General features: G+C 39.6%; 1 protein-coding gene across 2 annotated transcripts; it reads right to left on the reverse strand.

Moving 5' to 3' along the window:
- Positions 1-317: 317 nt before the first annotated feature.
- tent4a (terminal nucleotidyltransferase 4A) lies at positions 318-22500 on the reverse strand. 2 transcript variants are annotated; one of them, XM_032580302.1, is made up of 13 exons: positions 18907-22500; positions 16413-16536; positions 12468-12514; positions 12251-12371; positions 10571-10678; positions 8659-8787; positions 7698-7911; positions 6478-6604; positions 6293-6396; positions 6021-6205; positions 4735-4890; positions 4375-4548; positions 318-2968 (listed from the first exon to the last, which is right to left on the reverse strand). In XM_032580302.1, the coding sequence occupies exons 1-13, from the start codon at positions 19722-19724 to the stop codon at positions 2813-2815; spliced, it is 2463 nt and encodes an 820-aa protein (XP_032436193.1). In that variant the 5' UTR covers positions 19725-22500; the 3' UTR covers positions 318-2812. The 2 variants fall into 2 exon arrangements, with proteins under 2 accessions (XP_032436193.1, XP_032436195.1); XM_032580304.1 differs by having other exon boundaries at positions 4495-4548; positions 18907-22499.
- Positions 22501-23791: the final 1291 nt, after the last annotated feature.

A 23791-nucleotide genomic window follows, 5' to 3' on the forward strand; every position in this document is an offset into this window, starting at 1 on the left:
CCCTTAGTCTCAACCATTCAGTGCTATAAACAAACTCCATTTCCCCAGTTCTGCCCAAAGGAGTGGGCCTGAATCCCAGGAAGTTGTTATGGCTACCCAAAACATTTGACCCAAGTACTGCGGTACAAAAAAAAAAGAACAAAAAAGTAGTAAACATAAATGACCTCAAACATTAAAAAGTTTAGTTGGATCGAATGTCAAAACAGTAGAAAGGTTTTTAATAAAAGTACTTCCATCAGGGCAGTAGTAATAAAAATAATGTGCTTTACAGCTTTAAATATTGTAAACCCTTTACATACAAAACACAAACAAGAAACTGGCAGTTTTAAAATATTTATTTAAAAAATAAAATAGAAAAAAATATATTTACATAAAAATGTCAACAAAAAAAAAAAAGAGAGAAAAGCTTGGCAATGGTTCCCTCTGGTCACTGATAGACGAGTGTCCAATCGGAGGGTGACATGAACTGACGAGGTTAGTGATGGGCTGCAGGTCACCAGTTTAAAATCCCTCATTGTGTCCCAATGGGGGTACGGGGAATATTACATTGCATCAACGTGTAAATCTCAGCGACCCAGGCGACGCTCCGTGCCTCTTCATTCCTGCTCGCCTTTTCTCTTAAGACACCAATCTGAACAAGTGAGAACGATGAGGAAAGATCTGAACGAGACTCGTTAGAACCGTTCTACCGACCACCTCTGAGGTGAGGAGGAGGGAAGCGCAGAAGAGCAAGTCTCCTTGGACCGCTGAGACGCACAGAATCTGAATCCATACAGACTTCCAGAGATAACTCACAACTCTAACCCAGCGAAGGCGCCTTCCTTCACCGATTTCATTCCAGGTTCAGCGTGGACTAGTCAATCATGTCCACTTTATCTCTAGCTAGGTCATCTGTAGCCAAACACATCTGAACCACCTTCGATTTCCACCCTCAATGCATGACAAAAAACCCATTGTGATTTTTTTTTTTTTCCCTTTAAACTTTTGGTTAAATTTAACAAAAATAGGACGCCAGGTGCAGTTTTGACTGACAGAGTAGAGTTGCTGAGCTTTCTTTGAAACAAGAACATATAAATAAATAGTTTCAACAGAGCTCAAGGAAAAAAAATCTCAGTAAAAACTCAAGAATTGTTTTTCGGACACTTTGGCGCCCCCTTTTGTTGAAAGTGCAGCCGGCAGAGAGCAAGCCGCTCTCCGGGCGCACCACCGCTCATGAACCGTCAGGCATTTTTTTTTTTTGTTGTTTGTTTTTTTGTAATTTTAATATTTTTTTTTTCTGATTAAAAACCTGCGTTGGCAAGACACAAATTCTCAATTTCTCACACATATATTTTTTTTTTTACTACGTCACACACTACACCAACCCAAGACTTAGTCGCTGGCATAAACACCGCTCTCCCCAGTCCGTATTTATGACATATGTAGAAAACTATAGACTTCAGTACACGTAAGGGCCTTCATTAAAAAAATAATAAATTAAAAAAAAGGGGAGGCAAGGGGGGTGGAGTTCACATGAGTTGGCTCAAGCCTGAGAGTCAGTCCGAAAGCGGTGTAGTCATGGGAACGTACAACGGTTGACACGATAATCAAGACGAATCCTTTTGCATAGTAATAACACCAGTTCTGCTCAGCCTTCCACAGACTTGTTTGAGTGTGTGTATATATATATATATATATATATATGTATCTGTGTGTGTGTTTGCAGAAAACGGACACACACTCTGAGTAAACACAAAGAAAGGCATTGCAAACAATTAGCGGAAGTACCTGGCATTTAAATATACACCAGATTCCTGGATGGAATCAAAATATAAGAGTTCTTGGTTCAGGAAGAACTAACTCCCATCAGGTCTCCCCCTCCCACCTCCTCTTTCTTTTTGTTTTCTCCCTCCATTTGTTCCAAAAAGGAGAAAACCTAATTGCTGAGCATCTTAATATTGTCGGACTGCACTGATTTATATCCATTACTCAGACTCTCGATCTTTAAATTCAAGTAAACTGAGCTGAAGCATTTCCTAATCCCTAATCCTAATGATTTAGTGGAAGGAGGATATGCACAATCACATCGACAAAACTTCGAGATTGAAACTCAACGAGAAGTAGGATGAAAAACAGACAATATTGCAATCAAAGCTTTCTTTGACCTCCACATTGATGCCAAATAAAGAAGATTAACGCATTGGAAGAAAAAGGAAAAGGAGGAGGGGGCGGGGTTTAAAGTTCAAAGTCAGGTCCATCCCAACTTTATCACCTACAGAGATGCACGCTCTAAGCCTCCACAGATATCACCCAGGGAGACGCTTTGTAAACAAAATTTTACAACTACAAAAATAAAAATATAAAATGCCTTTACATATACACACACACAATTAAATAACAGCTTTAATTTTGAAAAGAAAAAACATTATTGCACCAAACAAACAAACAAAAAAAAATCGGCTTAAGTGTGCTGGGAAAAAAAGAAAAAAAAGTGTAACAAAAAACCACAAGGGGCTTTTCCGCAAGGACTGGAGAGCGAGGTCGAGTGAAGCTGGTGGTGCCGTCACCGATGGAAACGACAAAAAAAAAAAAAAAAAAGTGACAACACTGACAGGAACATAATACTGAAACGAAGAAGAGGAGGATGCGGATCTAAAGGGATGCTGCTCCGCGAAAACAAAGTGAAAACAGCTGGTCTCTGCTCCCTCTGTCCGTCCGTCCTGTTTATGGGTGTCAAGTTGGGGAGACCAAAAAATAAAAAATAAAATTAAGACAAAAACAAAAAACAAAAAAAAGAGGGAGAGAAGGGTTAAAGGGGAAGAAGCAGTGGTTTCTATCTGCTGAGGCTGACGGGCAGGCTGTCCCTCTTCCTGCGCCGTGCCCACGAGTTGCGGTGGTACTGCGCGTGTGTGTGTCCGCGGTTAGCCAGGGCGGCTCCGTTCACCGGCGGCGGGTTGTGGAAGCCCTTCACGTTGAACTTCGTTCCACTCTGGTGGACGAATTAAGGAAAAAACACAGAGAGGGACAAAGAGTTACCTTAAAACTCACAAAGCTGATAATCAGATTCAGCTTGTTTTTGTGTTCACAAACAGGGAATTTGACTTTCATATCAAGAGCATTGCATGCACAGCTGTTTTTTAAATACTTAAAAAAAGGTGGGGGGGGGGGGGGGGGGGGGGGGGGAGAAAGGCAGGTAGTACAAATATAATTATTTTGCTTAGAGGAGTAACTGACTAAAACTGTACGACAAACAGCCATGTTTTGGTAGCAGGAACCTAAGTTTGTGTCCAGCATGTGTGGGTTCTGCAAAGGTGCAATCTTTTTTTTTTTTTGATTGTGAATTTCATTAATAAAGGAAGCAATTATCAGAATGAACAAAAACAAACACTTTAAAAATACATCATTAGCTCCGATTACAATACAAATATGCGTAAAACTTTGGCGATGTTCCGCTAAAGTAAAAAAAAAATTACGTTGCAATTGCGGTGTTGGCTGTGACTTTAATCTATTTTCTTATCCAATAAAAACACTGCAAAGTGTTTTTCAAAATTAACAGACTACTTATAAAGTTTGTGCACATTTTTGATGGAAACACAACTACTTATTACAGAAGCAAACTTATGTTGCACAGAATAGACTAAAAACATGTATAACCGAAAGAAATGTAAAACATCGCACCCAAAAAGTTATCAAAATATGCACCTTTTCTTCAAATGAAGGCAAACTTGTCAAACCCTTTTCTACATTAATAATAATTAGCTCTTTACTTTTTACTTGCTCAACAACAAATTAAACATGCAATATTTTAATAAAACAGAGAGAAATAAAATAAAATTTTGTGTAACAAAAAAAAAGTTAACCTTATGATTTTGCCCTGCGGCGCAAAACATTTGGACACCACAGGTGTCTAGTACAAGCAAGTAGCATCCAGAAAAAAAGAGAGAGCAAAATTTTAATTCTGGTAGAATTGTGTGAGCAGGGCGTAACAGGAACGTATCAGCTCATATTGACTCTGTGCTAACCTTGAACGGGACAGCCAATGGGGAAAATGTGCGAGCAGACCAGCCAAGTAAAGCTCAGCATCTGTTGCAAAGACGGCGGCATGAATTTGCAGAATTGCTCTGCGGTCTTCTTAAGAAACACGAGTCTGGATATTTTATGGGAAATCATAAGGCTCAAACATCCAGTTTTACAGCTGAATATCTCACCTCCAGCGTCACTTGCTGCTGGAAAGAAGCGGGTTTGTGTGAACCGAATGAGAGAAAAAGAAATAAAATAGTGGCTGGAACTTGTAAAAGACGGACGAATAAAGGATGAGTAAGGCGCAAAGATGAGTGAGAGACAAGGTTTCCCTTGATGTAGTGCATGAGAGCGTTTGCAGCATCCGGCGCCTACCTTGTGTGTGTGGCTGGAGTGGGGGCTGAGCGGAGGCTGGGGGCTGGAGGGGGCGGGGGTATGAGCATGGGCTGGGAGGGGCATGTGGTAGAAGGAGGGGAGCCCGGTGTCCATACACACCTGTCTGCCAGGCATGGAGTGCATTGCTAGACCACTGGGCAGAGAGACGTGAGCCTGGAGAGCAAACAGGACAACACTGGGTTTCTATAGAAAATATATTTTAAAAAGCAATTTTTAAAAAGAAAATATGTTTACAATTTGAAAGATTTTTCGTCTTGACTTTTTTCAGCCACTAATAATAGTATTTTTGAGGTTCAAATGTGTCGTATTGAGCTGAAGGAAAGAGGGCTTGCGGCCTACCTGTGAACCCGGAGGAAGCAGCAGATGGCCTCCCATGGTGTGCTTTCCGGTGCCCAGGTGGACGCTCGACTGCAGGGCGAGGCCGAGCGCCGGGAACGACGCGTACGTCGACAGGGTCGGAGGAGGGAGGGTGTATGACAACGCTGAGTCAGAGTCCTGGCAAATCAAAAAACAGCTGTCAGGGAGAATAAATCGTTTCCGGAATGTAAACTTTCCATTATCGAGTTAGTCTAAAGCTGATTGATTGTCATCAACTGAAAGATAAGCGGCCATTTTCTCAAAAACCTGAGATTTCTCTCCGATCAAAAGGACCGACCGTCTTTCCATAAAGGGTGAAATTTTTCATAATATGTAGGATTTTTTTAAAAATGACAATTTTCTTACATTATTTTGTTTTTGCTGTATTAAATACTAGCTGAATAAACAGAAAAAAATGTTTTCTCAGACTATTAAACATAAACATATTTATGCAATACAACAAAACAGGAACCTCTGAGGTTGCAGAATAGAAAAATAAAAGATGATAAAAAAATGTTTGACACACCTAATTCCCATGAACAGAAAGAATTCACTCCACATATAGAAACTGAAAATTGTATAACAGTTGTACGCACACAAATTTGTTTTAAATTATATTCCCCCATCTGTGCTGAGAAATATTTCTTGAATATTTTCTGGAAGAGGCTTGTTTGCGGCGTTTGATAACGAACCAGTTTACAGATGTTGCTCTTGAAGGAACGATAAAACTTCGCTTCACGTGCATTAACTCACGACAGCCCTCAAAAATCAACCTGGCTTACTGTCTTCATGTTTATTTCATTAATGGTTTTGCATATTTTGTCTGTTATGCTCTGCTTTTAAAGACATCTTGTCCTCACCTTCAAAGTACAACATTAATTCCTGGATGAGAAGTCGGCACTCGACTGAATGAAGCACCATTAAGGTGAAACGTGAGGAGTTTGTCGAGTGTTTATATTTCCAAACAGAACCGCATAAAGTTCATTTTGCCTCCCACACCGACCTCTGTTTGGAAAGTTTCTTTAATCCGCTCTTAATTCCCTCTGCCATTTTGATTTCTATGTTGCTTTATTCGCTTAAGGATGAACAGCGGCGCCCTCTTCTGGATGGAGGCCAGACTAAAACACTGAAAGACGGTCTAAGAGGACATCACAAGCTAATCGACTGGTACTAACTTTAATCAAATAATTCATTAATCCCCACTGAACTGAATGAGGCTTTTCAGAATTCGGTTTTTAAAAAGCAGCATCATGAAAGGTGTGTCTTACGTTGTCGGAGCCAGACAGCGAGGAAACGGATGAGGCCGATGAGTGCTGCTTGGGGCTGGAGATGGACATGGGAGAGTCTGCGCTGTGAGGTGAAGCAGAGTCCCTCTGCTGATCCTCAGGACCTACAAAACCACCACCCAGCACACAGGACTCCTGCTCCGAAACAGGCTCCTTGGGAGAAGACGCTACAGGAAAACATAAGCGATGATTCGCACAAACAGAAGAAATCGGTGACATCATCTTTACGATGCTCTCCGGAAGCGCGTTGCTACCTCTGTTGTCCGTCTGCGGCGAATCCTTGCCTCCCCACTTCTTAATAATCCACTCCCTGTATTCAATTACTTCTTGGGTTAATCTTATTATCCTCCCCAGCGTGCTGTGGAGCAAGACAGACATTTTGATATGAGCGTCTCGCTTTGATTCGTGAAAAACAAACGCTTCTCGGCTGAATCCTCACCTCTCGCAGTCTTTGTTGGGGTAGGACTTGGCGAGCGGCGTCACGGCATGACCGAGGACCGTGTAGGCGTAGTCAAACACCTGCTTGACTTGCATGGCACCATAGGAGCCCCTCCCCACGTCGTTACCTACGTGGGAAGAAAACAAAACTGAATGTTACATCATTTCATAGTTTTGCTTGAGAGAAATTGGGATATTATTTATTGATGTGCAGTTAGAGTAAAGAAAACATTTGGGCAAGATACGTTCTCCTCTCTGATTTTGCTATCTGAATTTTACTGTCCAAAGATTCAGTGTTACTATTAATTGGACAGTTTTTTTCCCCCTTTCCCCTCAAATAGGTTTGCAGTGCACAACATAATTATAAAACCAATCACAGCACTATGACTGATAAAACGCTCAGATTTTCTTAATTCTGATCTCATCTGCCTCCGCAAAGGTCTGAAACTTAGCAGCTGAGAGACTGGGTTTCTGCAGGTTTCACCAACTCCAATTTAAGACTTTAAGACCATTATGAATGGAATTTAAGACCTATACTGCAAAAGAAATGCGCAAGCTTCATCCAGCCAACTTGCGATAAATTTGCAATTACAAAAACGCTGGCTAGCTAGCAAGGGTATGTTAGCAGACGGCAATTAGCATGTCTGCATGTGACAAACTTTAGTCTGACAGAAAAGTCCAACCAAGACTAAATTTAAGATCTGTGATTAACAAATTTAAGGCCAACTCAGCTTTTTAAATGAATAAAAGACAACTTTAAACCTTACTTTTAGATGCACAAATTTAAGACTTTTTAAGGATGCACGGACACCCTGGAGACGGCTGACTGACAGACCCGCCCACCAGGTCACATCTGCATGTGCGCGGTTTACATTAGATACTCCACTGTTGCTAATTTAGTGACTTTGTTGCTATATTACACTTCTCAGAATTCTTTATGGTGGGTCTCTGAAAACACCGAATTAGAGAAAGCAACATTTCGGACATTTCCTCAGCTTATTTGCATTTGCAGTAACAAGAAAATTGAAAACCAGAGCGATGCAAAAAAACAAAGCAGGCCAGCACAAATAAGTTAGAACCCAGCAATATCAATAAATCAAATGTGTTTCATCAAAACCAGGCTACAGAAAGAGTAGAACTCTCTTTTTTTTTAGTCAAGTAACAAAACAGCAAAATGTGTGGCTTGAAGAAGTCGAGTTTGAATTGGATTGAGTTGCTTACCTGGAAGCAGTGGGTCCTCTATGCAGAGCATGGATGGGGTGTATCCGTTCGTCATGGTCTTCATCACTTCCTCTTTGGGAACGTACGCACCTCCGTTTGAGATGCGGATCCCTGTTTTCAAGTAGTTGAAATGACGGCCGTACAACTCGAAGAATTCGATCAGTAACACGCCCAGGTTCTGGTTGGGGTCTCTGGCGTTGATACGTGGATGGAGCTGAGGCAGAGGGAGAAAATATTTTTATATGTCACTTCTTAACACATCGACATAAGAACTACTACTAATCATAAAGGGTAGAAACTCCAAAAGAAGATGGGTAAAAAGCCTTTACTTAATCGTAAATTTAAGATTTCTTCAGTGGGAAAATAGTTTTGAATTTAAACTATTTTCACCTATCCATTTTTTTTATTTTAAGATCTGGAGGCAGAGGTTTATGGGAAAAGCTACGACGAACCATTTCTGTGTGAATTTAGCCATATCTTTTCGATCACTGGTACATTTAAAGACTCGGTGAAAGGATCTTTAAAGACCCTGACCGATTCTGATTCTGTCACATGACCCAACAGAAACCACGCAACTACTCCTGAAACACAAACGAGACGGATATAATAATCGGCTATTAATATTAGTCCAGTTTTACATGTCAGACCGAAGCCGATACATAAAGAAAAAAAAAAAAAGACTTAATATGGTGATCTCAATATATCACGTGACCCTAATTTCTAATAAGGTTTCCTTTGGAAAGGAGGCAGACACAGAGCAACACAGACCGACCACCTTGGACTTAATGGATTTCATAGAGATTAAGGGTCTCTTAAATACTACACTACATGGAAAAAAAACTATTCCTCCCCCCCACAGTTTTCAACATATGTTACTTCTATAAAACATGAATTTACTTAAAGGCTTATATCATAGGGGTACAAATAACAGGGGCTGCCCTGAAAGCTTGTACAACAATACCTGCAGGAAACTGATGACCATAAGGATGAGGCTGTAAGAGCTAATGCCCCCAGTGAAGACTTCGTTTAGATCTCTCTGCAGCAGAAACTGCTTCAGCACAAAGATCAAGTAAGGCAGCACAGGATACTTCTGCAAGAGACGACAAAAAAAAACAACAACAGTCCAACAATGAGAAACCTAGTGGTTAACCGAGAGGAAGGAAGAACAGGACAGGAATTAAAAGCACCGAGTCACACTCTGCTTGTACAGGCTATGAGGGAAAAATCCCATACTAATAGAACAGTAATAATTAAATTGTTATTTTATTACAGGAGTAGGAAATGTTGCTGTTGTGGTTTTAGTGAAAGGATAAAATATTGTGCAGTTAATTTCTGCCCAACAGATTTAAAGTAGGAGTGCACCGATAAATTCGCCAGCTAATAAATTGGCCACAATGTTTATTATTTTGGAAGTTCGACAATCAACTTTGTTGATATATTTAGCAAGTTTTGAGACAAAACCCCCCCCAAAAATCTGCATCAGACAAAATCAGAATAGGCAGGTCAGGATTTTTAAAGATCGGTAATCAGCCAAAAAGCTGCAATCGGTGCACCCTAATTTGAACCAAGAATTCAGTTTTTCCTACTGAATTAAAAAAAAGAAAGAAAAATGTCGATGAAAGGTGAAATCTTCACATCTATTCCACTCAGAAAAGCTTCACATAGCTAAAATAATCTGGAAATGAAATAACGCTACAACTGCGTCAATGAGACTTTTCAAGTCCCACCTCTTCAGGTGGTGCCTACAAATTTGAGATGCATTTTAAAATTCAACAAGCCAGCAGATTATGAGGGAAGCAAAACTTGATTTTTCCCTTAAGATTAGGCACAGAGAGCAAACCGGTGGCAAAGGTTTTAAAAAGTTTATGTCTTTCCAATACTTTCAATGAGACAAAAACCTGGAGAGACCCGAGTTGAGCCAAAAGCGACCCCTTTTTTTCTTTTTTGCCTAAATCCCTTTTGGCAAAAAATAACTTAGTCTTAGTTGGACTTATTTTAAGAAAGTGACAACAGTAAAAATTAACTAATAATATGTAAAAATGTAGCCTAATGCAGATAGAGAATTTGTGTAGCATCAGTTTCGTGTTAATCAGAAAACCAATTTTGCTATTTACCTTTGGAAGCTAAACTACTCATATGGAGACATAATTAGTGCTTTCTCTAAGGTACTGAAGCTAACAAGAAGCTCTTGCTCCAGCTTCTATTACATGAATTCTTGACACCAGGTGCTTCACCTCCTTCCCTGAACACCTCGCATGTTAAGATGAGCCATCATCGTCACTCGGCACTCGCTGAGCTTGACGCTGAGTGATGCTGAAGGCCGAGGCCTCTCAGGCTGCGACACGCATTCCCGCACGACGAGAGAGTAAACAAGGTGCGAACCAGCGGCGGCCGAAAGAACGGATCTGACAGCTTGCTGGAACATGAGCTGCAGACATTCCTTTCCCCTCATTAGCTAATAGCTGTGACTGACATGGCCAAAGATCCGCCTTCAGCAGGAATTCCTTCAGAGCCAAGAGGTAAAAAAAAAAAACTCCAGGCAGATGAAGGGATTTTGACAACACAATCCTAATTAGTGATTTTTTTTCTGAAGTTTAAACAGAGATGAGCCAGCTTGCCTGGAGTGAACGACTCGGACTGCTCAGCGAGTCGAAGAGGGAATTTCCAAAGTTCTACTTAAATGCTGAAGCAGGAACTATAATTATGTGACTTGAGTGGCTTTTTGTGTCTATTTTAATACATCTCCATGACCTTTTCCAGCTCTCTCCCTCCAGCTGTGCGTATTCTGGGTCGGCCATTGATCTGATTTAGCCGGAGAAACCCGCAGTGAACTTGCGTGTCGCGTTCATGTGCGAATCCGAGTCGTCAACAACCTTTAAGTAGTCTTTAATGAAGCTCGCCGCCTTCACCCCGCTTTTCATGTTAAAACTGATGTCCACCTTGACTTCGGTCTCTTGGTCAGTCAGCTTGATGATTGGCACCTGAAACAGAGATTTCAGAAAGAAAAACAAAAACAAATTTAAAAAAAAACAGGTGTTAGACGACATCCTGAGTCCCACACTGAGGCGCTTCAGAGCAGAGAAAAACGAAACCATTAACTGTTTAAAGGGAAATGCAGCATTCTGACAGTTTGCCGGGGTTTTGTGCAAATACCACAGGATATTAATATGTGGAAATGCTGCAGTATTGTTAGCATGAGCCCTTCCACCCAAGCTGTTGAACAAATTACGATTAGCCGCGGAAAGATGGCTCTGGCTTTAACACAATGGAGGGAAATAATGGCGGAGGGGAACCATCTCTGACCTCAGGGTTCCTACATGTTGGCCAAGTCAAAACTCTGTAACTCTGAAGACTGAAAGAGCTCAGTGCCTTTTTCCTAATCTGTTCTGAGAGTTTCTTTAACTTGTTTAGCTAGAGTAAGTAGCCGTAGGTAGAATTAGCATAAGCAGTCTAAGGCTTGTTTGTTATTATTTCAGTCATGAATTGACAAATCAGGCTGTTACGGCACACCTGCTCTAGTTTGCTAATGTGCTAATCAAGTTAATTTCTCATTTAGTGCTTTAGCTAACTTTCAAAACGTTTAGCACACTTAGCCTCCCTAAAGTCACTTTTTATGGATAAATTTACTAAACTTTTACTGCTTCGTAAAAGTTGAATAAAGCTTTAGTTATCGTCAAGTCGTTAAACTTTTATATCCATGGTCTTATTTTGAAGCACGTGAAGAATGTTTATGTAGCAGTTCAGTTTCCTCTCCTTACGTTCTCTCCCCCCTAATGACTTTATTTCAAACAAGAATAAAATAACAAAATATAAAACACAAATACCATATCTAAGAGCATTCTAGAATATGTAAATGATGTCAAAATTAAATTTGTGCTCAAGGGTTGTAGTCCTAAGCACAGATATAATTTGAATTGAAGTTAGCGCTTTAGTCCAGCTAACGTTTTAGCTAGCAGAGCCCACCACTGGCTATTTATTCAATCAGGACAGCTTTCCCGCATCCCCTAAGAATAGATAGTTACCATGATTAAAACTGCTTTTTATTTTTATTCAGTCTATTTTTGTCTGATATTTTAACTTGCTTGTTGATTAGAAATATTGGGGTGACAGAAAAGTACCCCAGAACAAATCTGTGAGGGAGTGAATGGTAAAGTATGTGCAGTAATACAGATTTAACAGTCGTTTCACAGCCTGAGGGAGAAATCGTAGCCGTTAGAGCAGATGTGCAGAGTCCTTGACAAGGTTCACAGGTTCTGACCCCTGGAAGTCCTGATCACTATGAGCATTCCCTGAAAATGAGTCCAATTATTGCTCTATCATTGTCAAAAATGTGGGAGAAAATAGGAACAAGTTCTTCTAAACTGAAAAAAATGGACAACCGATCACAGACGGGAAGAGTATTTAGTCTCCAATAGTCATTTTTGTTTGTTTAACGACATTCTTTACCGCTATATCAGCAATTAGATGTTCATGAGGATCTTTAAAAGGAAATGTAATAATGTAAACGAGCTGGAGAAAAACTTAAAAGAAGATCTAAGCCACACTTTACTTACTGTAGCCTTGTCCAGCACTTTAATGGAGAAAGGTTCGGCCACATTGCGTTTCCGAAGAGCTTGCTCTAGCTCTTGCAGCGGAGGGCGCTCCCACTTCCCTAACACCACCAGGTCAATGTCGCTGTGGGTAAAAGGGAAAAAAAATAATACCGGCAAGCATTAAATGATAGCAGTACAGCAGGATTTAAAGTGACAGTCTGTCTCTGCAGGACCTTACCTTGTTGGAAGGTAGAGCCCCGTGCTGAAGCTGCCAAATATCTGAACCTGGTGAAAATGATTCAAGAGACGTTACTGAAGTACTGCTGAAGATAACCACATCTTTCTAGATGACATATTTTGAAGTCGTGGTGCGTTTATTCAGTTGAATGTTTGCAAACTGCCATCAACAAAGGCATTTCTGGGTTCCTCTCAGGAGACGTAAACCCTTGCCAAGGTGAGTATACAGCAGCCAATTGGAGCACACAAAAGGTTTGGAAACAAAGGGCTGGGGCTTTATGGAGGGGAGTTGAAGTGAAAGCTCTTGAAAGGAAGCAGAATGAAGTTCTTTCCCTTTCCTTCTGTTAAATGCGACAAGGCAGCGGCACGGGCCTCAAATAACAGGCTGGGATGTAAAAAAAAAAGGAAGCTGGAACAAATGCGGGGACTTGAGTCCATTTATCTAACAATGTGGCTCACAGTGGAAGTGGGAAATGAATGAATCACCACCGCTCGTACTTTACGCCGTTAAGTAACGAGCTGGGAAATGACATCAGTCTTACCGCACTGCGTGACCCCTCTGCTTCTACATATTAGTAATTAGCACTTTAAAGGGGAAATGTTACAAGGTTGTATTATAACAGGGCGCCTGCAGGATTCAGCAAGTTGAATATACGACTTTTTTAAGACGTTTTCATCTTGAACGAAAATTTATATCAGAGATGGCTGGTCCAATTCCTATGGACCTTGCACGAGGATTAAATCGCTTGCTCTTTTCCAGAAAAGCGACCAATAATATTCAGGCATGTGAGATTTTGCCCTCCTATACATGTGCGCTTGGGACGAGACAAAAAATGTAAAAAAGAAATTTTGAAGACTTTTGCCGCTATCGCCTCCAGTGTGTTGGGTTTCACCCCAAGTGGTGGTGACGTTTGCGCGTCGCTGTCATTCGTCGAGTCATCACCCATGATAGATGCAAAGAGCTAGCAAGTTGCTAGCTGGCTACCGGTAACTAGCAGACATATATTAGCTGCTTGTTACTGGAACCCTCAAGACGCAATTAAGATGTCTGAGTAGGCTCAAACTTTTGCCTGACAGAAAAGTCCAACGAGAAATAAACAACAAAAAAAACTACATACATGTAAATATGAGACTAAAAAAGTCTTGTCAAAACAAAAGACCTGTGGTTAACGTTTTAAAGCTGACATGCATTATTTAAATGAAATTAAAACGTTACTTTTTTCAAATAACTTTTTAAATACGTGAATTTAAGATTTTTGTTTAAGGATACGCGGACATTCTGAATAAAATGTTCAGATACATATTCTGAATGAAGGTTATCAAACGTAATTTGATTACAAATTAATTCTAGGAAATTAGGTTATTTCCTTAAACCATTTATTTAAAAAATTCTTGAAATTATTTAATACTTCAGATTTTTCTTTTACTTAAAATCCGAAGTAAAAGAACAGATTTTTGACAACTGGAACAAAAACAGAAATTTGATTCCACGCTGTTGAATTTGAGGCAGATAAGACATGATTTACTGTGTAATACCGCCAGTGAGAATATGTAAGAGAATATTTATTATTATTATTATTATATAATGTTCTGTACGTTTTACTACATTCAACTACCTTCAACTAATTGTGCCAATTCATATATCAAAACGTTCTGCTTTGTCTGGAGATTTCTGCTATGACTTTTGCTAAAATTCACTATTGTACTTTTTGAAATATTTGTGCTTTTGTGCACATTTTTTGCCCCATTGAAATACATTGAAATTCTACAAAATTCCACAGAATTCTGCTGAAATCTTCTGCTTTTTCATAGCGTACTACTTCTGCCTAGACTTCAACCTAGAAACTCCATTCAACTTTTAAACAAATCACAAGACGTTAAACTATATTCGAATGTCTCGGTTTTTTGATATCTCTTACGGTTTTTCCACACTTGCGATTTAAGTTTTATGCAGATTTTTGATGGTTTTCAGGTTTACAATGTAATCCTATGGTGGGATTCTCTGTGTACACTCTAGTAACTGACGATTTTTGAACGTTTCATGCTTTCTGACAAACAAAATGATGCTGTTCATACATATTTAGCTGTACAGGAATAATGTATGCATTAAAACGTAGCCACGCATGTCTACTTTAAGGAACTATTACTATTATTGCTACTGGTCTTACTGTTTTCTGTCAAACTCTTCTGGAGTAAAGACATGTCACAACTTCTCCTATTCCTTGAATGCATTTCTCGCTTGTGCTCGGTTTCCATCTGTATATGCCTTCTGCTTTTACGCTCTACAAAGGTCTTCTGCAAACTTTCATAAATTTTAGCAATTCATATGTCAACATTTTCTGCTTCTTTTGATACTTTAAGCTATTTCTTTTGCTATGTTTTACTTTTTTTATTTTTTCAACTATTTCTGGTTTTGTACTAATTTCTGCTTCTGCTAATTTATGCTTTTTTGATACGTTTTACTTTTCAACCTTTTCAACTATTTCAGGTTTTATACCAATTTATGCTTCTGCTAATTTATGCCATTTCTTTTGCTACGTTTTAGTTTTCAGCTTTTTCAAATATTTCAGATTCTTATGCATTTTTCTGCTTTTTCTTGCATTTCTGCAGCAATCATTCTGCAAATATGCATTCTCACGGCTGCTTCGCTAGGAACAGCAATTTTTCTAGTTAAAATAAGTACTCTTCTTTCAGAAAATTACTTTATGAACAGGAATTAAGACGTTTTTAGATGTACTGACTTCATATGACAATTCTGTGGTTATTGAGTTCGAAGTCTACTCAGCTGCAGGTTCTTGTCCAGTTGTCATTTGGGTTTATTAAAAACAGAAAGGACTTTACATTGTCCACATTGTTGACTTTACATTTACTTTGTAGGCAAATTCAAAGCTTTCACTCAAAGTGGTTTCTTATTGACATGTCGTCGATAATTTGATCTGAACGATAGCGTATGCTGCAGAGACGTACCGAGATCCTGTCTGGTTACTTGTCCAGGTCGTTGGCTGGTTAGAAACTCAAATATCAGATATTTTTCTGATCAGTGAACGCAGCAAAGCTAAGCATCAACGGGTTCTCTTCGGTGGAAAAGATTTTAACTCGGTAAAAAGAGTCAAAGTCAGAGCAGACGGTGTGGATCAAGCTAGTCAAAAGAATCGCAGATGTAAAAAGCTATTCCAAAGGAAACGGTGTTATTTTTAGACATGTTGAGACACGTCTTTGAGAGCAGGACTTTTAGCAGATACCGGGAAGACTGAGCAAACTTTCTCCGTTTGATCTTCCTGAGCTTCCAATCAGCAGGGGAACACGCTGGATTAGGAAATATTGGCAGCCTTCAGGACATTTCAGAGCTAATGGTAAAGGTCAACGTTCCATAATTATCACACATTATCATTACAATGTTAATTGACGATTATTTCAATCGATTAACCAGGATTAATTTGATTCATTGTACCAGTCCTGCATTCCTAACACCACTCAATTTAAATGCTTCTTTACACCATGTACAATTTCAAAACAATGTTGTTTACTTATTAAAAAAATAGAACAGAAAAATAAAAGACGTTTACAATTGAAAATCCATAAATGTTTTGAGTTTTTGTTGAGGTTTTAAAATTCAAAGTAAATTTAAAATTTCAAAGTATTAAGAAAATTAAATCGGTTATCGGCCTATTAGTTTTATATAGAAAACAATGCAAAAGATGCAACCATTATTAAAAAAAATTATTTGGGCCACCCCCTAAACACTGAGGCCCTGGGCTACTGCCATATAATCCCTTTCTAAAGTCTGGCCCCTTTCCAAGTCGCTGAAGGAAAATATAGAAACACACCCCTTACAATTCCATGTTGCACAAAACAAAGAATTGAGAGAGTTAACAACACTTTTCAAAACGGACCCGACTCGGACAGATATGAGCTTCAGAGGTGCTGGTGAACTCATGGATCTTACATCCGCAGTAGGCCACAGCTCCTTGATGATCATCTCTATTCGCTTCACCACCTCCTTCCTCATAGCTGCCTCTTCAGGTCGCGGGGACATGAAGTTGTAAAAGTCCATCACCTCTTCGTGGAGTCTGAGGAAGAACAAAACCCAGGGTCGTCATACGTCCAGAAATCGTAGAAACCATACGCTGCTGGAATTGTTTTCCCTCATACAATAACGTCACAGCGTGTAGCACTCAGTGTTGTGTTTATAACTATAACTAAAAGGGAGTACGTGAAACAGGTCTCTGCATATTTTAGGTCCAAACGTTGCTGCATTACTGTACGTCTCGCTCAAGCTGCTTACAGTCGGGAGCACCGCTCTCTTTAACGACATCCAGCTTTCTACCAGGCGAGTGTGTCACAGCATACAGGATGAGACTGCAGAAAGGAGCAGCATTTGGTCACGCGGGTTTCTCACGCTGTTATGGCAGCAGGGACAGCAAAAAAACAGCTACAGCTTCCAGGGATAAAACCTCCACCTTGTTTTCTGTCCTCGTACTACCAAACCCTTCTCGGAGCAGCCACTAGTTTAAAAAAAATAAAAAATCAGAGATCCTCTTTATCGGAGGCTGTAATTAATTTCATCTGTAACAAATATATCAGTAATTTTTGTTTAATCCCAGCCCTACATGATCCGTTATTTGTCAGGCAATTTTTATTAGCAACTTTTAAACTTTTTAGAAAAATTCATGCGTCAAGATGCGTAGCACCTCCGACTATCAAACCATACGCCTCCAAATCATTTATTTAAGACAAACGAAAAGCCAATTTTTTCTCATTTAAATTATGCATATCTTTTCATTTACACTTGAACGTCATAAAAATAACAATCAGCAACCCTCATGTTTCCACAACTGTGTTCAAAATATAACAAATGCAGTCTGCTTTGGGACATGATCATCGGCTAGCCTCGGTAGAACAAGTTTAAATGTTTCAAAGCGCAAGTTTTCTTCACCCCTAGGAGGAGAAATACAGTTAAACATTATATGCATAGTGCATTGCACAGGAAGCGAGCAAACAATTGGAACACTGCTACTGCTTCCTTTTAGCAATATAACAGCAGAAAACAAGCTAATCAGTTGCAGTTTTTGACAGAATGCCTCTGAAGAATTAGCTACTTATATCGAAATATTACTATTACTTCTAATTTGACTGCATCCTTTACTTGCTATACATTTTTATTTGCCATACAGCCCTAATAAAAAGGTATTCCCGCCTGCTTGTATCAGTTAAAAATGTCTGGTCATAGTTTGCAGTGAAAACTGTAATATGACCCCCCCCGCCCTCAATTCTAAATATAATTTTTTAAAATCTTTTACAATGGTTATAAATGTACATTTTATTTATATATTCTTGATTTAAAAAGTCAGACACCAAAACACTGCACTGTGGTCTTTGAAGGGTGCTATATGTTTCCTTGCTATCTATTGCAAGGAATAGATAGCTCTGTATTTCAACATTTAACTTGAGAAATATTTATTGTTTTGACATAAGGCTTCAAAAAGACCTTAAATACACAAACTGCCAATAATTTTTCAAACCTTACATATCACATGCACTACATAGTGAATTTACTTGGTCCACTGGGTAGGACACAGGAGGACAATTGTAGCCATACAACAGCAGAAGGCAAGCTAATCTGCCAATGGGAAGGAAAAAAAAAGATTTAAAAAAGAAAGACATTAAATGAATAGCACAACTTTAAGTATTCTACAGTGATGGCTATCTTGTCTTTTTTTTTTTAATTCCTTAAAATAAAATTATATTTATGCACAGACTTTAAAACTTATCGCGAAACTTAAAAAATCATCAACCAATACAAGTTATTACTTCTGGCATGTTTGAGAATCTTTTCATATCTTATTGAAGCATCCATAGAGAATCTAAAAACAGATATTCATAATTGTACATTCAGATACAACACTTAATCCTTTCAAACATCCCAGTAAACAAATCGGGACACTTCCGGTTCCTGTCCATAGCTGCCTACCAATTGTTTCCCAGTTCACTCGCTCTATCGCGCCTTGCTCTGCATTTCGAAATGTGGGACATACTTAAGGCGGCATCTATGGTTTATATGCGACAACACAAGTCTCAAAAATGCTTCTATTGACATTTACTGATAATATCACAAACTTTCCAGCTCAACTTTAGCAGCAATAAATTCTTTAAAAAAAAAAACTACAAAGTGAGCTACGTAGGAAACTACAAGTGGACAATTCAACGGCAGTGGGCCAGCCAGCCAGCCAACGGGAAGAGAGCAGGAAGAAAAAAGAAAAGCATTAAACGAACATTTCTACTCAGTGGAGTACTTTCAAAGTGCAATACCATACTTCGAATACTACTATTCACTAAAACCTACGTTATTAAAAAAAAAAAAAAAACCTGAATGGCGGACACTTGAAAGCAACGACAGAAAGACAGACGTTACTCTATTTTAAATCCTTAACGCAACTCACCCAAGCACTCCTGAGCTGTATTTCCTCTTCTTCCACGGCGTCCAATTGTTCACATGATTCCCATTAGTGCAGTTCGAAAACAGGTAATTCATCCCATAGGTGCTCGCCTTGTTGTCACTTTTCCTCCGTCCCGGGTGGAGACTGTGTGTGTGATTAACGGCAGAGTGGTGGACCTGATGCTGCTTCGCGCAGATCTGCTGCGAGTTAAAAGCCGGACGCTCCTCCGGGCTGCGCTGACGTCGCTGATGGTACAGGTTCGCGTTGTTTTCCGCGCCGTCGCTCAAGCCGAGGAGCAGACCGGCGCCGCAGACGTTCTTGTTGAAGTCGCCCCCCACGCTGCCACCCAAAGTCCTCTCGAGAAGCGAGCTGCTGGAAACGGGGTTCTCTGTCCCCGACTCCTGCGAGGACGACGAGGAGACGGAGCCCGTCTTCGGGCTCGGGATTTTGGCCCGGCCCGGCTCGTTCGCCATCGGGAGGGAGCTCTGTGCGGTCCCGTTGGTCGCCGGCGTCCCTTGCGTGGAGGTGGCCGCGCCGCCTCCGCTGCGTGCGGGGCAGTTCATGATGCTGTGATGGCTGCTGCCGTTGCTCAGGCTGCCCGTAACGTTCCCGTTGCTCGGGCTGCAGGCGCTCTTGCACGATGCCGCCGCGGCCGCCACATTATTCAAAGCCATCAAAGCCGCATAACTCACACACCGGCTGTGGTTCCGAGTGTGAGCGGAGAGCGTCCGTACTCCCTGAGAGGTCTCCCAGATTTGCATCCATAAGGCGTTCGCAGGTCCTTTCTGCTCCGGCTGAATCCAAGCTACCCTCGGATCCATTCAACTCCTCTGCCTGGTAAACCCCCCTTCCCCCCCAGCCTCCACTCCCCCGACAAGTAACCTGTCGTCAGCGAGTCCGTTTTGAATCTGCGTCGCTGTACCGGTTCCGACGAGACTCGCTGAGCTATTCGGTGTCACAGAACGAAGCGAAATAAAAACATGAGATCAATTTCGGACCACTAATAAACTGGCCCTCGTAGCTGCAAGAATGCCGTGATTCCTACGGGAATTCAATATGGCGTATTCTCTTCAAATCAGGCGCATGCGCTCTGCTCAGTTTTTTTTCCCTTTTTTAAATGACTGTGCCCCCATCCACCCACTCCTCTTTTTTCTTCCTTTTTTTTTTTTTTTACTCCTCACAGTCGAACGAATGAAGAATATGACAACAGAAACACCTGACAATTTATTTGATAAAAGTATTTTTACAGCGAGCGAGCAGTTGATTTTTTTTTTTTTTTTAGCAGTTTTCTGGAAGTTCAACGAGGTCGACGAAACCGGGATTTCAATTTTCCGGATATCACCAATAGGGGGCGCATGGAAGGGAAGCTACAGGGATCCCCTCTCTGTATGCCACAACACTGGGTTTAAATCTTTCATCAGGACTGACAAATATTGGCACTCTAACCACAAATTGCTGTCCTAGAACATGTAACCACATGTTGAAGTTGTAGAGGTGGAATTCTGATCATACAAATTGGTATTTAGCAGCTGCTAAATTGATATGTGGGATAAAAAAAAAAGCCTCCAGGCTGCTAGAGGAAAACAGAAGAAAATTTCCCCAGAAGGTACCTTCCAAAAGTATTCAGACCTCTTTAAAATATTCAGACTTCCAACCTTTATATATCTCCTTATTTTATTTGACAAGGAAATGACATATACACTTAAAAATCTGTATAAATATACATTTACATTTTGCTCCTTCCATGTTCATCAACTTTGACCTTCTTTATGGTTCCCATTGAAAAAGAAAACAGCATAGTGCTGCCATTACCGTGTTTAATTGTGGAGTAAAACATGGTAATGGTGTGTTAAAACAAGGCATAAGAAGTGTTACGCTGGTTCCATTTATCTCAGAAGTTGGAGCTGGGAATGACGTCACACCCGAGTTAACCATCATTCCAGCTAGCATACAGGGAGAAGTCGGGATTCCAATATGGCGACGCCCAAGTAGCCACTGTTTGTAGCACCTCTTACGAAGATCGTTTTAACCTTAAGATGGTTTTCCATAAGCAAACACTTTTGTTTAGCTTATTGTTGCCAGAGCTACGAGTAACATTCATTCTAAATGCACTTGTACTCTTGTAAAATGAACATGTTTCCATCACAGTTTACCACTGTTGAACCTGGGAGCGGCCATATTTGATCTCAGAATTGTTGATTGAGATTTCTTTGACTTTTTGAGTGGGAAGTCCGATTTCGGGGGCATTCCAGCTGATTTCCGAGTCCTCGCTACAAACAGAATGCACTGTTAGCATTCTGGGAGGAGTGAGAGTAGTTGGGATTCCAATATGGCGACACCAAAGTCACCATTGTCCGTAGCACCTCTTACAAACTTCATTTTAAGACATACTTCCTCACGCAAACACCACTTTTAATTGGTTCTTCTATACAGGTAACATTCGCTACAGGTAACATTGATTATAGTCGCAGTACAAGTGTGTGTTATAAAATAAATGTGTTTCCACCACAGCTTGCTATTGTTGATGCTAGGAGCGGCCATGTTGGATCTCAAAATTGACTTTCAGGCTTTCCGAGTGGGAAGTCCGACTTTGAGGAGCATTCTGGGTGATTTCTTTCCAACTGGAGAGCTGGAATTTGTTATCTTTGACTACAAATGGAACACACCATTAACATACTCTGAGTTGTTCGGATTCCCATATGGCGACCCCCAAGCAACCATTGCTTGAGGCTACAAATTCTTACGATTTGTAGCTGCAATTTTTGAGTTTCGACTACTTTTCGAACGTACCAGTTAGCAGTGTGTCTTATTTACACTTATTAGTATTTGCATGTAAGTAAAGTGGTTCAATTTCTAAATGCTCATTCTTCAATAAAATAAAATAAATAAGTCTAAGCAATTTAGATGTCTTGGCAGGTTTGCTGTTGTTTCATAAACTGTCAATCTAATGAGAGCAAATTGCTTCACCATGAATTCTTTTGTGAGGCACTGTGTGTTTTTGCTGTGTTAGTGCAACAGGAATTTCTCCCTCTCTGTTTATTGTTGCATCCGGGGTTTTTTTTTTTTAAAAGCAGATGGTGTGGATCATTCTAGGTGCTGCTCTCTCCAAACCTTTAAAGCTCTAAAGTGCCACAGAGTTGCTGGATAAGGCAAAGCAAAAACATTGTGTACGCGTGCAAAAAAGGAGTGAGAGAGAGGAGATGGTCTACTCGCATAATTTCCAGCCTCAGTCTGTTACTCATATGCGGCATGTGACCCCGTCAAGGAAACCCCCCCCTAAGGGAAGCCATGTGTCAGCTAGGATATGTAGCTGTAGCATACTTAGGGATGTACACAGCTACTCACTCACACTGTAAGCCAGCGGAAATCAAGTCAAAACACAAGCTTCAAAGTGACAGAGTAGCCTGAGAAGGTTATTGCTTTCAAACTGCTGCTTTATCTTATACTCATCTTTTATAGAAGGGAGCATAGTAAGAGATTTTTTACAAACATAAAGAGAGGAGATTTTCCAGATGTTTATACATATGATTTTTTTCTGCTAGACTGCTTTTTACCCATCATAAAATAGATAGATTGAAGATAAAAAAATAAAAATAAAAAAAAACGCAGAGAAATTCAAGTCTGCTCAATAGTGCCCTCTACGGGCACGGATAATTGTTCAGGTATTGGTAGCAGAACATTTTGTTCCCTTTTTTTTTTTTTTTTTTTTTTTTTTACATTATGCAATGGCTCACTTCAATCTAGACAGGAAACATATTAACAAGTATCTGTGGACATACTGAAAACTTTTCATCTAAAGAGCTTTTGTCATAAAAAGGAAGGATTTTGCTTTTTGACATCAACAATAAAAATGTCAAATTTTATCTTTTAAATGCAGGTTTTCAATGTAACTAGATTATTGATTAGTGTTTTATTGAAATGCTGCGCTGAAAGCTTCTGCCTCTTGAAGACAACATTATGAAAGTTAAAATCTGCCCCGACTGGACAATTTAATGTCACAAAGTGGAACATAATATTATAAACTATAGGTTGCTATTATGTAAAAATGAACTCAAACAATAAGTCATAAAATTTAAAAATATATCAGACAGTAGGTATTAATTTTTTTTTAACTTTTAGTAATATGTACTGATGACAGAACCACATGATTTATTTCAATGATTAAGAAATAAATTTATAAAATGATCAAAACAAGGATTTTTCTTTCTTTTATGTAATCATCTGCGCATATTAAAGTTGCTGTAAATTTGTGGGACCTTTGAATCCCAAATGCTCCAGATGTAAAAAAAAAAAAAATAACATAGTACTTACTTTGCAGCTCACTTAGTTGTTAGTGGTAAGTTATTATAAATAAGTTGTAGGAAGTAGCTGTGTTTGTGGTAAATAAATCTAATTTCAGCCTTTCAGGAAAATATCGCTTAGAGAACATAAAGATTCATCTCTAAAAAATGTTTTTTCTTTGTAACTGAAATAACCAACGTCACATTATATCAGTGCAGTTTAATTTAAGTATTATTCATATACTGTAAATGTTTCCTTTCATCATTTTTGATGCTTTTTTGTAGCTTTATAATTTGCTCCGAGTGAATAATAGTTGAAAAGATGGCATCTGATTTCTGAACTTAACTGGCCGTAAAGGAAAACTATCTTACTATGACTAAACAGCACAAATCACAGACAGAAGAGGCTTAATCACTATTCGGTTGATTAATTACATAGACATCAATTCACTCTAAAATATTTCTGTAGATAAGTTTGGAATTAACATTTTATTTTAGGTCTTCTACATGCATTTAGTGAAATTTATGCAGTCTAAACGTACCACACCGCTTGAGTAGGCCGAGGAAATCAGTCCCAAAACCGAAACCTTTCATCAAGATGCTATGCT

This window comes from Xiphophorus hellerii, chromosome 13, assembly GCF_003331165.1.
Source record: "Xiphophorus hellerii strain 12219 chromosome 13, Xiphophorus_hellerii-4.1, whole genome shotgun sequence".
NCBI classification, from domain to species: Eukaryota; Metazoa; Chordata; class Actinopteri; order Cyprinodontiformes; family Poeciliidae; genus Xiphophorus; species Xiphophorus hellerii.

Excerpts from the sequence above, each read along its gene's own strand:
- tent4a (XM_032580302.1), bottom strand. The coding sequence starts at position 19,724 with ATGGATCCGAGGGTAGCTTGGATTCAGCCGGAGCAGAAAGGACCTGCG. Across the intron at positions 7,912-8,658 it reads TGGTCATCAGTTTCCTGCAG|CTCCATCCACGTATCAACGC; the intron begins GTATTGTTGTAC and ends CCTCTGCCTCAG. Across the intron at positions 6,605-7,697 it reads AGAGGACCCACTGCTTCCAG|GTAACGACGTGGGGAGGGGC; the intron begins GTAAGCAACTCA and ends CTTCCCACGTAG.